Here is a 14,166-nt window from a genome sequence, read left to right as displayed (position 1 = left end):
TATTCTATGGGGGGTTACATTATACTCTGTGGGGTGGTGGCTGCATTATACTATATGTGGGCTGCATTATACTGTATCGAGGACTATGGGGAATACGTTATACTATATGAAGAACTATGGGGTGCATTATACTATGGGAAGTGAATTGTACTACATGGATGACTATGGCGGGGCATTATACTATATGGAGCACTATGAGGAGTGTATTATACTATGTGGAGGACTGAGCAGTGTATTTTAATATATGGAGGACTATAGGGAGTGTATTATACTATATGGAGGACTGTGGAGCACATTACAATATATGGAGGACTATGGGGTGTATTTTACTAAACAAGTAAAATGCTGCATATTCAGATTGTTTTTGCCGGAGCAAAAATCCTTGTTCTCAGCAGCACATCGCCGGTGTAAACTGTAGATGTGCTGCTGATAACATGATACTGTATGGTGATCTGTTAGGGATCTATTAGTGATCGTTCTGTCCCATCATTATTCCTCAGCTGGTGGAAAGAGGCCGGGAAACAAGTGTTGAACAACTTCAGTATTGTCGATCAAACTCATTTAGTGGCCTGAACTCAGCGCATGTAAATACAACCGAAATGCTTTTGTGTGATGTGCAGTATGTTAGCATTTGGGGACCCATTATAAACTTTGCCTAGGGTCCCACTTTGCCTAAAACCAGCCCGGCCTACAAGTGTACAAAGATATTATACAGTCACCATGTGACAAGTGGGCCTGTGTAACTTCAAATACCAGGGCTGAATTTTAGTCCCAGTCTGGCCCTGCCTGTGGCAAATGCAACCCTGGAAGAATGGAAAGTTCCCACACATCATCTTGCCAGACCACTGTACCCCTTCCAGAGGATCCAGATAGACCACATCCAGACATCGCCAAGTGGGGGTTTCGAATATGCCCTTAAGGTCGTGGACGTGTTCTCAGGATGGCCAGAAGTTTTCCCAGTGAGGAACCAATCAGCAAAGACTACTGCAAAGAAGCTACTCTCAGAGATAGTATGCAGATATGGGGTCCCAGAAGTGATAGAGTGACCAGGGACCCGCATTCCACAGCAAATCTCACACGGGAGATCTGGTCAGCAGTAGGGTCAGACTTAGGCCTACACACTCCTTACAATCCTGAGAGTGGTGAGAGTGGAAAGACTGAATGGGACACTTAAGAACAGGATGTTGAAAGTTGCCCAAGAGACAAACAAACCATGGCATGAGACGCTCCCAATCACACTACTTAGTGTAAGGCACACTTCCAGAGGCCCAGAAAAGCTGTCACCATATGAAATTTTGTTTGGGTCTAGTCCCAGGTTAGGGGTATTCTTTCCCTCAGCAGCTGACTATGCAATATGATACTTTGTTTATGTAATTGAACTCACCAAGAAACTTGCTAACATCCATTCTTGAGTTTTTTCTTCATTGCCAGATCCAGATTCAGTGTCCGGTACACACTCCTTGAAGCCAGGAGACTGGGGGTTGGTGAAAAAGTTTGTAAGGAGAACACCACTCGATCCCAGATTTGATGGTCCTGCCCTGCTGATGACACCAACCTCTGTGAAGCTGGAGGGAACACCCACTTGGATCCACGCATTGCATTGCAAGAAAGCTCCCATTTCAGAACATACACCCAAGCCAGAATGATGTTGTGGATGCCCTGCCTGACCGGATAATGACCTACCTGATAAAGAATACACACCGCTCAATACACATGCTGTTGACTAAGATTGCAACGAACCCCAGTTAGGGACAGATCTCCTGACCACCCATATGCGAAAAGTCTGTACAGAGTGGGGCGTAGGCGCTAGGCTTGCGTCAGTCCACCGGCAGCACAAAAGAGTTGCAGCGCTTTGGGACAGGAGGCTAGGATTAGGGCAAGTGATATCTAAGGAGGATTGTGATGGAAATATATATCATATAGATCTCACTTGCATATATACTCATATAATTATATATACTCATATATCCACAGCTAATATATACACTATAATCAATTGCATAAAATGGCTGACAAACTGATATAAGCCAGACAGACTGTTCGGGGATTTCCAGCCAAAAGCAGAACAACGCCATATGTATTAAGTGATGATCAGATGTCTCAACTTTGTCCTAGATGCAGACAGTTACACTGTAGTTGCTTAATCAGCATTCATATGTGCATTAATCACAATATTCCATATGTATTTAGATAACCAATAACAGAGGAGATTGACAATATGGTAATTAACTAACCACCCCTTTCTATATGCAATTATAAATCCATGTATGTACAATAAATCATCAGTATTGGTGGAATGTTATTGTCACAATGGTGTGCAGTCTCATTCTTGAGCGCTCAAAATACTCAGTCTAATTGGAAACGGCCGCAGCACACACCCCCATGTTAACCAAATCAGTGTTTTCTATTAAAAACCACCTTGCTTCCCATCACACATTTTTCCCTTAGTCCCACTGTGTTCATTTTATGTATTAACCTTTTATGTTACACAAACGCCTTTGAAAAGTCCAAATAGAGGACAACCAATGCGTTTCCCTGGTCCAATATGAAACTTACCTCCTCATTATTCCAACTAGATCATAATTTTCCTACTAAAATATTAATTCTAATTGCTCCATTTTGTAGGTAAGGCTTTGAGCATTTTTGTACATGCACTTTATGTATTCTCTGTACCTATCCTGACTCCTACCCTCATAGTAAAAAACAAAAACAACTTCCTGAATGCACCACTAGGAGGAGCTCATTACACAGACTTCTACTGAACATTTCCTCAGTGAGCTCCCCCTAGTGGTGGCTGCTGATCACACAATTCTGATTATGCTCTGCAAACAAAGCACTAGTGACAAAGTGACATGACCGATATAGAAGAGGAGAAAGAAAAAAAAAAAAAAAAAAAAAAAAAGGCACTACACTTTCAGTTTTTATAGAAACATGTATTTTTGAGCACAGAACAATCCCGTCATTAGCATGGAAACAAGAGATACTATAGCAGCTACTTGGAATATTATTTTAAAAAGAGGATATCCATGATTTATGTATATTTAAAAAAAAATTACATTTATCAATAATTAGTGACATTTCTGTCCTTGGGCTTTGTCGGATTTTGCAGTTTACTTAAAGAGCTGCAATACCAGGCACAACCAGTGGGCAGAAGTAGCATTGTTTCTCAAGGAAAAAATAAACTTATGGACCTCCCCTTTAAGTCTCAAGTGTGTAAAATAAAGTGAAGGTGACGCAGGGCAGCAGCGATGGAGGGATGGTGGATGGAATGTGTCTTTCGGTTGCTTGTGTCCTTTACTGCAGAGATGGGGTGAAGGTGGGACGGGGGGTCTGGAATGAGGTTGGGGACGATGTGGAACAAGGCGGCCGTCGGATCTAACTCTTCACAGTCCGTCTGGTTCCGTTCACACGCGGTCTTCTCTACGTCTGGTGCAAACAAAAGGAGAAAGATCAACGTTAGTGTGGGCCATTATGAAAGCAGGCACATGATGTACATTCAGGCGTCATCTTGCATCATCAGGAGCGCGCCCGGCCTCCCTGTTTTGCACTCTTGAAAATTGACAGTCCAGACAGTCATGTCGATCTCCGTCCACATTGGGTCCAGTCGAACCCATCAGTATGTTTTTGGAGTTTATACGTAGACATTTCTTCAGGTTCTCCTACGTGATGCAGCAGGCTCAGGAGCTGAGCCCGCACAACTCCCAGCAGATGCTGGAGGTGTTACACAGCTGACATCTTCCTGTAACAGCAGTGACTGGAGCTAAGCGCCACTCGCTGCTGTTCACCCTCTAAATGCTGCTGTCACTGTCTGACTACAGCATTTAAGATGTGCAATCTGGGGTCATCAGATCCCCCGATGACAGAGTGCTCATAGATTTCCATAGCAGCCAGTGGGTTGACTGAAGGTTCCTTCACGCCTGCAATGGTGGCGCTTCACTACAGTCCAGTCTATGGCTGGGCCTCGCAGGAGAGTGCGATTCTCTATATAGATGTGATATTATTATTATTATTTAGTGCAAGCAATCAGACAATCGCAGGTTTAAAAAAATAAACGTTAAAAATTAAAACTTGATTCCCTGGTCTTTCCCACCATTAAAAATAAATGAGAAAAAAAAAAAAAAAAACCACACCACATTTATTATTGCTGCATCCTTAAAAGTCCAGATTTTTTTTTTTTTATAGAATTAACCCACGTGGCAAAAGCTGTAAAGAAAAACAAAAAAAAATAAAATAAAAATCTAACAAAAAAAAAGAAAAAAAAAAAAGGAGGTGCTCAGTTTTATAAAAATAAATAAATGCTATTGGAGGAAAAAAACCAAAAATGCATAAAAAAAAAGGGTTAACCACTTTAAGAAGTAGCTTCTCCCCCCCACTTTCTATCCAGCATTAAAAGTCATAAATAGGTTTGCTGAAGCACTGCGGTGTCACCATGAAGACGCACAGTATTACGGGACGTCACATCTTATTCACTTTGGTATCTTTTCCTTGCATATTTGAAGCAGTTTCCAATCTACAATATGTCACTTTTTTTTTTTCCACCCAAATGACAGAACAAATGCATTAAAACCACCCGTCAGTGTTTTTCCTGCCAACGCTCCGGTATTGGCAGGTTTTTCTGCTGAAAATACTGACTGTGTGCACATACCCAAAGGGAATCGGGTCACCGGGAGTTTGCCACCTAATCAGAGAGCAACATAACATAGGGCCTCAGCGATGTGTCACTTACTGGGCTGCATGCTGCAGTTTTGATATAATCAGAGTTTTATCAGCAGGAGATCACCACTACAGGACTAGTAGACCTGCTGCCATGTAGTCCTCCATATTCATGAGCTCTCTCTAACCCCACCCACACCACTGATTGGCAGCCTTCCACCTATGCGTAGGGTACACAGCAGAAAGCAGCCAATCAGTGTTGTGGGCGGGGTTATACAGAGCTCAGCATTTAGAGAACTGCTAGATCTGCAGCAGAGAAAACAGGGGGGATTATCAAAACTGCAGCAAACAGCCCAGTAAGTGACACATCGCTGGAATCAGAGTTTTAGCCCCTACATCATGTTGCATTCAAATTATCGGTGACCGATTCACTTTCACATTGAAAATAACTGTAAGAGATTTGGCTTCAGTCCAGTAAAAAACTAAGCGACCTCCCAGTAACTGCTTCGTTTACTTGTCAGGACTTTCGGTCCTCCAATGCTATACACTAGGAGTACGGGGAGGCAGTGGACGGGGAGGCAGCGGAGGGGGAGGCAGCGGAGGAGTGTTCTCAGTGCAGGTCTCCTCTCAGCGCCCAGGATGGCGCCGTGTCTAGTATAAGCATTGACACATCACGTGTCTCCGGACTGCGCCATGCCGGCTTCTATGGGTCCGTCCCAGCACCGCGCCATGCCGGCTTCTATGGGTCCGTCCCAGCACCGCGCCATGCCGGCTTCTATGGGTCCGTCCCCAGCACCACGCCATGCCGGCTTCTATGGGTCCGTCCCCAGCACCACGCCATGCCGGCTTCTATGGGTCCGTCCCCAGCACCACGCCATGCCGGCTTCTATGGGTCCGTCCCAGCACCGCGCCATGCCGGCTTCTATGGGTCCGTCCCAGCACTGAAGCACATGTACCCGATTTTGCACTAATGGATTAAAGAAAAATTATCCAACCTCTTAAAAAGAGACCCAATATTATTGGCCTAGAGGGAAATAGCTGAACAATGGCGGTGTTGTGCTCCGGCCCCCTAGGTCTGGGTCAGCGCCCGTCCTGACCTGATGGAGGGACATGTGGTGTTATGTGGCACCTGTTCTGCTGGTATCACAGCTCGTCATGCTCCTCCTGGGGGATGTCCACCGGCTGATGGCAGGCGGCCGGAGTGAAGAACTCCATGAGGTATTCGCAGCGACTGGGCTCAGAGGTCGACGTGACCACGGTCTCCTTCCCGCAGTACAGCTTCACCTGCAGAGCAGAAACCACATCATTCACGAGTCTCAGAGCGTCCATCACTGGCGGCAAACAGGAGGAGCACAGAAAAGACAAGATGCTACGGCCGCAGTGCTGAGATTCCTAATATATAAGGACCGGTCACTACAGTGGGAGAGGCAGACGCCATGTCCCATAGCTCCTCCTCTTTCCCCTGTGGTGAGAGGGGCAGACGCCATGTCCCATAGCTCCTCCTCTTTCCCCTGTGGTGGGAGGGGCAAACGCCATGTCCCATAGCTCCTCCTCTTTCCCCTGTGGCGGGAGGGGCAGACGCCATGTCCCATAGCTCCTCCTCTTTCCCCTGTGGCGGGAGGGGCAGACGCCATGTCCCATAGCTCCTCCTCATTCCCCAGTGGCGGGAGGGGCAGACGCCGTGTCCCATAGCTCCTCCTCTTTCCCCTGTGGTGGGAGGGGCAAACGCCATGTCCCATAGCTCCTCCTCTTTCCCCTGTGGCGGGAGGGGCAGACGCCATGTCCCATAGCTCCTCCTCTTTCCCCTGTGGTGGGAGGGGCAAACGCCATGTCCCATAGCTCCTCCTCTTTCCCCTGTGGCGGGAGGGGCAGACGCCATGTCCCATAGCTCCTCCTCTTTCCCCTGTGGCGGGAGGGGCAGACGCCATGTCCCATAGCTCCTCCTCTTTCCCCTGTGGTGGGAGGGGCAGACGCCATGTCCCATAGCTCCTCCTCTTTCCCCTGTGGCGGGAGGGGCAGACGCCATGTCCCATAGCTCCTCCTCATTCCCCTGTGGTGGGAGGGGCAAACACCATGTCCCATAGCTCCTCCTCTTTCCCCTGTGGTGGGAGGGGCAAACACCATGTCCCATAGCTCCTCCTACTCCATTCTGGGTCACATGTGAAGGGGGCAAATACTTTCTATCACTCACCTGTGTCGATCGGTTTGGTCCCTGCCAACAGGCTGTGCCTTGTTCATATTTCATTGTACTGAATCGATCATTTTCAGGTCCTGACCAGAATCCCCATGATCTGTGGAAAAGAAGAATCATCAGAAAGACTTGGACCCAATATTTACATAATACTCAGAAAGAAGATTTAAAAAAAAAAAAAAAAAGACCAAAACCTCTCACCCCAAATTAGTCTCCGAGCCTCCAACCTTCGGCTTCTGTGTCACACGACTAAATGGACACAAGCGATAAATATATCTAGAAAAGAAAATCACAGGAACGTCCTATAATACAGTCTGAACACAAGCATCCAATATCCAGAGATCTATTATACACGATCACCCGGGAACGTCTCCATTATACTTACTCGCTGGTCGATAGCTCGTAGCATTGTCCATAAAGATAAGAAAACTCCCCGTGTGACCCAAAATTCAAGGAAATCTCCTTCTCCAGATTCCTAAACACAGACGAGCAAGACGGAAAGGTCAAAGCGCAACAAGGAACCGAGGTACAAAATACAAGGGGTAATAAGGGGATCAGGAGCCGGGTTACTGTAATAAGAGGTTACAGGGGTAATAAGAGGATCAGGAGCCGGGTTACTGTAATAAGAGGTTACAGAGGTAATAAGAGGATCAGGAGCCGGGTTACTGTAATAAGAGGTTACAGAGGTAATAAGAGGATCAGGAGCCGGGTTACTGTAATAAGAGGTTACAGGGTAATAAGAGGATCAGGAGCCGGGTTACTGTAATAAGAGGTTACAGGGTAATAAGAGGATCTGGAGCCGGGTTACTGTAATAAGAGGTTACAGGGTAATAAGAGGATCAGGAGCCGGGTTACTGTAATAAGAGGTTACAGGGTAATAAGAGGATCAGGAGCCGGGTTACTGTAATAAGGCTACAGGGTAATAAGAGGATCAGGAGCCGGGTTACTGTAATAAGAGGTTACAGGGTAATAAGAGGATCAGGAGCCGGGTTACTGTAATAAGAGGTTACAGGGTAATAAGAGGATCAGGAGCCGGGTTACTGTAATAAGAGGTTACAGGGTAATAAGAGGATCAGGAGCCGGGTTACTGTAATAAGAGGTTACAGGGTAATAAGAGGATCAGGAGCCGGGTTACTGTAATAAGAGGTTACAGGGTAATAAGAGGATCAGGAGTCGGGTTACTGTAATAAGAGGTTACAGGGTAATAAGAGGATCAGGAGCCGGGTTACTGTAATAAGAGGGTACAGGGTAATAAGAGGACCAGGAGCCGGGTTACTGTAATAAGAGGTTACAGGGTAATAAGAGGATCAGGAGCCGGGTTACTGTAATAAGAGGTTACAGGGTAATAAGAGGATCAGGAGCCGGGTTACTGTAATAAGAGGTTACAGGGGTAATAAGAGGATCAGGAGCCGGGTTACTGTAATAAGAGGTTACAGGGTAATAAGAGGCTCAGGAGCCGGGTTACTGTAATAAGAGGTTACAGGGGTAATAAGAGGCTCAGGAGCCGGGTTACTGTAATAAGAGGTTACAAGGTAATAAGAGGATCAGGAGCCGGGTTACTGTAATAAGAGGTTACAGAGGTAATAAGAGGATCAGGAGCCGGGTTACTGTAATAAGAGGTTACAGGGTAATAAGAGGGTCAGGAGCCGGGTTACTGTAATAAGAGGGTACAGGGGTAATAAGAGGATCAGGAGCCGGGTTACTGTAATAAGAGGTTACAGGGTAATAAGAGGATCAGGAGTCGGGTTACTGTAATAAGAGGTTACAGGGTAATAAGAGGATCAGGAGCCGGGTTACTGTAATAAGAGGTTACAGGGTAATAAGAGGATCAGGAGCCGGGTTACTGTAATAAGAGGGTACAGGGGTAATAAGAGGATCAGGAGCTGGGTTACTGTAATAAGAGGTTACAGGGTAATAAGAGGACCAGGAGCCGGGTTACTGTAATAAGAGGTTACAGGGTAATAAGAGGATCAGGAGCCGGGTTACTGTAATAAGAAGTTACAGGGTAATAAGAGGATCAGGAGCCGGGTTACTGTAATAAGAGGTTACAGGTGTAATAAGAGGATCAGGAGCCGGGTTACTGTAATAAGAGGTTACAGGGTAATAAGAGGATCAGGAGCCGGGTTACTGTAATAAGAGGTTACAGGGGTAATAAGAGGATCAGGAGCCGGGTTACTGTAATAAGAGGTTACAGGGGTAATAAGAGGATCAGGAGCCGGGTTACTGTAATAAGAGGTTACAGGGTAATAAGAGGATCAGGAGCCGGGTTACTGTAATAAGAGGTTACAGGGGTAATAAGAGGATCAGGAGCCGGGTTACTGTAATAAGAGGTTACAGGGTAATAAGAGGATCAGGAGCCAGGTTACTGTAATAAGAGGTTACAGGGTAATAAGAGGATCAGGAGCCGGGTTACTGTAATAAGAGGTTACAGGGGTAATAAGAGGATCAGGAGCCGGGTTACTGTAATAAGAGGTTACAGGGTAATAAGAGGATCAGGAGCCGGGTTACTGTAATAAGAGGTTACAGGGTAATAAGAGGATCAGGAGCCGGGTTACTGTAATAAGAGGTTACAGGGGTAATAAGAGGATCAGGAGCCGGGTTGCTACAAACCTAATTGTATCCTCAATTTCTCGCAGCGACTTCTCCGCTTCATCATACTGATTACGAGCCACTTGAGCAGCTGCAATAAAGACAATATTGCGATGATAATGAAGGATGATAGGGGTGGTAGTCATTACTTGGAGGATGGATTACGTCACTCACTGTCTATCAGAGCCTGGGTGGCCTCGTCATATGGGGGCATCTCCACTTCCTCGGTGGGTGACTTGCTTGGTGGAGCCTGTGATAACAGTGGATCAGACACACGAATCCTTACGTTACACCTTTCCCCTCCCCCACATGCCGTGCTATACTATAATGAAGCTTATAATAAATCCCTTACTCAGTAGCTCCCCCTAGTGGTGGCTCTGGGAAGGCAGAATTTTCTTATGGACTCACCCTGTGCTCTTCATCAGAGTCGTCATCATCATCCTCCTCATCTCCCTCAGCTACGTCATCATCCTCATCTTCCTCAGTGGGGATTTCCGGGTGGCTTTCGGTCCCCTCTTCCACTGGGGGCAATGGTGGGGCGTCGCTCTGGCGGACATTAACCACATGAATACTGGCCACACGCAGCGCCCAGAAAGCCGCCTGTCAGCACCAACCTCTGACTTGAACTTCTCTTTAACCTGTGGCCACACGGAGTCCAGGAAGGTGGCGGCATCCACCGAGTACGACCCTCTGAGAAGATCCTGCAGGAAGGAAGACACGACACCCATGACCCCATGACATAGACCCCCTCACACCCCAGGACATCACATATGTCACACATTTTTAAAGGGGTTGTCCAACTGATGGTGGGTAGCGGTCAGACACCAGGCAACCCAACCGATCGGATGTTTGTAGCTCTAAGAACTACAGCTGTTACGGTACTGCGGCTCGGGTCACATTCACTTCTATAGGAGCTGCAGTACCCAGTCATGGCCACTACACAGTGTACGGCGCTGTGCTGTACCTCCGGGGGCTGCTGGACCCCATCTAACTGGACAAATGAGATCAGTTGGGGGGGGGGGTCTGAAAAATAAGACTCCAAGGGGATGATTGCAGACTACTGCTTTCACCACTGCCCTCACTTATGGGGTCTTAGATCCTGTGACGCCCCCTTTAGACCGGCTATAAAGCGCCCCTCCACCCACAGGCCTCACCAGGGCTTCTTTATCGGACAACGATCCGTCCCCGTCTGAATCCAGCTCCATGTGAGAGAGCAGCTCCGGGGTGGAAACCCTATAGATAACAGACATGAGAAGGCATAGCTCTGCATGGGAGCTGTGTACACAAAACGGCCCTCTGATCTGCACTACTCACATGCCGTCCGAGTCCTGGTCCAGCTCGGCAAACACTTCCAGGCAGCGTTTCTTCTCCATCGCGGCCTTCTCAGCGTCCCTCCGCTCTACAAGAGGCAAACACAAGTGTAAATGCCCCAAATCCAGGGCAATATGGCGGCGGGGGACGGGCGGGCGGCACCTTCCCACTCCTTCTTGTGAGCATCTGTGGCTTCCTTCTCCGGCTTCTCGGCCACCTCCTTCTCGGCGCGCAGGGCGTCCACCTGAGCCTGCACGCTCTGCCGCTTCTCCACCAGCTCCTGCAGCTGCACCTGGGCGGGAAACAGTCAGCATGGCGATCACGACTCGGGACTAACTATGACACCTCCTCCCCCCTGAGGACAGACAGATCAGGCATATCTACATCCACATGCCCAATCCCCTCGTCCCACCAGGGCTCATCTACGGCCATCACCTGCTTCTCTTCTCGGCCTTTTCGGGCCTCCTCGATAAACCTCTGCTTCAGCAGCATGCCCTCCCGGGCCATCTCGGCCTTCTTCTCCAGCTCCTCTCGCTCCTGTTTGCCCATCTCTCTGAGAAAGACCAGAAAGCGAGAAGTGAAAGATCCCCCCAAAAACCTGCTAGCAATACCTGACCCTCTCCACAGGGGGCGCTACTCACCGGCACGTGTTCTGGCAGCGCGCTCCGCTGTTATACTCATCGGTGGTGTCGCAGCAATCTGCGGGGAGAGGAGACGACCGTCAGCTCTGCGGCTCCGCAATTAAAGGGATATGCCCATCTCATTAAGGAACAGCCTTTTCTCGCCAGGACCTGTGGCGGTCCGGTCTGACCCATCCCACGAATGAAGGGGATGCAGCACAGTGACCTCTTTCCCCAATTTCCAATGTGCTGGGAGCTGTAGTCCCACAAGGTCAAGGGCATGATGACAAGGTTTCTTACCGCAGATGCCGTCGTTGACCCGTGATGCCGGGATGTACTGAGGCTTGAACCCAGCGTTGGTACAGTGGAATTTGCCATTGGCGCACGCAGCGGTGCCTGATGGGAGGAAGAAGGCCCGGTCAGTAACAGGTTGGAGAGCATTTTGCAGTAATGGCCTCCAGCTCCCCCTAGAGGACGGACAGTTGTAACACATGATTGGGCGCCGTGTGATACCACATTTCTCCAGCAGAGGGCGCTCTGTCTCCTTACCGGGCTCGTCGGTTCCATCGGCGCAGTCGCAGTAGTCGTCGTTCACGTGGTCGAAGGGGATGGTCTTGGATCCGTCCAGGCAGGTGAAGGGTTTGGTCTCATCGTAGAAGCTGCGATCTGGGAAAGAAGGAGACGTTACACATCCGCCATGTTCTCAAACACACGTCCCTTTAAGGCCCCCACGTCATCTATCACTACAGCCGGCACTGAAGTGGTCGCTGATCCACAGAGCTATGGCTGTGTGGGGGATAATGCTAAGTGGTTTTGGCAGTCAGGAGACTGGGAAAGCTGGGTGACAGCACATGGGAGAGGTATAGTGGTGGCCATCCCAGACTGTGCATATCAGATCAGTTTGACTGAAATTCATTTGCTGCATCCGTAGCCTAGCAGGCTTGCCATTCAGGAGTCTGGGAAAGCTGGGTGGCATTGTAGGTTTCTTTAGATTGGCCACAGCCACGAAATGCCACCCAACTTTCCCAGACTACCAAATGGCACATCCGAGCAAAAATCCAATTATAATTCATGTGCTGCATCCATAGCTGAGCAGATTTGCCACTCAGCAGTCTGGGAAAGCTGGATGACAATCTGAAGAAACATGGATAACCAACATATTGCAAGCACTATGACTAACATAATATATTGTCACCCAGCTTTCCCAGACTGAGGAAGTCACATTAATTCTACTATAACAGAGCAGACTTGTCATTCAGGAGTCTGAGAAAGCGGAGTGGCATTAAAACCAGACCTGTAAAGTGGGAGCCATGTATTGGTTACTTATGTTTCCGAACTCTGGCCCCCACCACGGCTCTCCCATGAGATGAAACCCAGCTTTCCCAGACACCTGCAGGTCAACCTGCTCAGTGATGGAGGCAGCAGATAAATTACAATAGAACAAATCCAATTTCCTCAGTCTGAGAAAGCTGGGTGACCCAACAGTCACAATGACCTCTCTTGCAGGAGCCCTCACCCAGCTTCTTTTGATTTCTGCATAATAATAGATGCTTTTTTACTGCAAAAGTACTCAAGATTTGCCACTCAGGAGTCTGGGAAAGCTGGGTGACAAGACATGACACAGGACTAGTGGATGCCTTATATGGCCACCGAGCTTTCCCAGACAGAATAATCCTCCTGCTGCAGCCACAGCAGAGTAGCCTTGCCTTTCAGAAGCCTGAGAGAGCTGGGTGTTATATCACAGCTGGTGGCCATTTATGGGTTACACCTGTTTCTCTAAGGCTCTGCCATGCGATGTCACCCAGCTTTCCCAGACTGCTGAGCGGCCAGCCAGCAGATGAATTACAGCAGAACTAATCTGATTTGCTCAGTCTGGGAAAGCTGGGTGACAACACGGTCACAATTACCGCTCTTGTAGTAGTCATCACCCAGCTTTTTCAGACTTCTGAATGGCAAGTAGGCATATTTATATCCATTTCTCACATTTCTGCATATACAGAGAATTGCATTTAGAAGTCTTCTATTGCCACCCAGCTTTCCCAGTATCCTGACGGGTAAACCTGCTTAGTTTTCTTATTATACGTACCACCAGAAACATTTCTGGGAAAGCTGAGTGACGACCGATGTGAGCAGTGGTCACTATGGACATCGCTACGGCTCCGATCACCCAGCTTTCAAAGTATCTCACAGACATTTATGGCATAAAACACAGTTTGAGCCTTGACAAGCCATGTGTGGGATGTAGAAAGACATAAATAAGCTTATTTGCCATTCAGGAGTCCGGGAAAGCTGGGTGAGACATTACTGACATATTAAAGGCCCATACAGAAAAGTCTAGAATATGAGCAGCGCAATTAGATTTCTTGGTGCAGTTCACAGAACAGCCAGCAGAGAGCGCTGCACCCTACAGACAAGTGACTGGAATAAGGCACAGACCATTGAATGAAGCTTAACACTACAACTGTAGGAAAGGAGCCTCTGCGTCACAGCGCCACCCGGAGTCCCGGAGGAAGTATTGCATGCTGGTGAATCGCATAGCAGCGATAATGAATGAAGACATCACTCACTGGACAGGGAGACGCCGCGGGGTCTCTTCACCTCCACCGCCCGGCAACCGAGCCCCGCCAGGAGCACCAGGAAAACAACAACGGGCTGCATCTCCGCACACCAGGAACTCAATATCCGCCTTCTGGAGCCTCTTTGACACCGTCAGTCGGGGGGTAAAGTCTAATTAAAGCGACACTTCCGCTGACGTCACTTCCGGACGACGCGAGTGGCCATCTTGGTTGAGGCAGTTGGTTT

The 14,166-nt window shown here is 48.2% G+C and overlaps 1 protein-coding gene across 1 annotated transcript; it reads right to left on the bottom strand.

The window, feature by feature from the left end:
• Positions 1–2,918: 2,918 nt before the first annotated feature.
• Positions 2,919–14,109, bottom strand: PRKCSH (PRKCSH beta subunit of glucosidase II). Its single transcript, XM_077261923.1, has 17 exons — positions 13,932–14,109; positions 11,914–12,030; positions 11,665–11,760; positions 11,386–11,443; positions 11,180–11,297; positions 10,907–11,036; positions 10,748–10,832; positions 10,588–10,666; positions 10,048–10,134; positions 9,842–9,979; positions 9,608–9,683; positions 9,455–9,524; positions 7,230–7,319; positions 7,046–7,120; positions 6,845–6,944; positions 5,783–5,937; positions 2,919–3,426 (listed from the first exon to the last, which is right to left on the bottom strand). The coding sequence occupies exons 1-16, from the start codon at positions 14,020–14,022 to the stop codon at positions 5,797–5,799; spliced, it is 1,551 nt and encodes a 516-aa protein (XP_077118038.1). The 5' UTR covers positions 14,023–14,109; the 3' UTR covers positions 2,919–3,426; positions 5,783–5,796.
• Positions 14,110–14,166: the final 57 nt, after the last annotated feature.

Source organism: Ranitomeya variabilis, chromosome 5 (assembly GCF_051348905.1).
Source record: "Ranitomeya variabilis isolate aRanVar5 chromosome 5, aRanVar5.hap1, whole genome shotgun sequence".
In the NCBI taxonomy this organism is placed as follows: Eukaryota; Metazoa; Chordata; class Amphibia; order Anura; family Dendrobatidae; genus Ranitomeya; species Ranitomeya variabilis.
Note: the sequence above shows the minus strand (reverse complement) of the source record. Positions and strands in the feature narration are given on the sequence as shown.

What these genes read in the sequence shown, in the direction of transcription:
- PRKCSH (XM_077261923.1), bottom strand. Translation starts at nt 14,022, where the DNA reads ATGCAGCCCGTTGTTGTTTTCCTGGTGCTCCTGGCGGGGCTCGGTTGC. An exon ending in CGCTGCCAGAACACGTGCCG is followed by an intron (nt 11,298 to 11,385) that starts GTGAGTAGCGCC and finishes GGTCTTTCTCAG; the next exon opens with AGAGATGGGCAAACAGGAGC. An exon ending in GGCTCGGAGACTAATTTGGG is followed by an intron (nt 6,945 to 7,045) that starts GTGAGAGGTTTT and finishes TCTTTTCCACAG; the next exon opens with ATCATGGGGATTCTGGTCAG.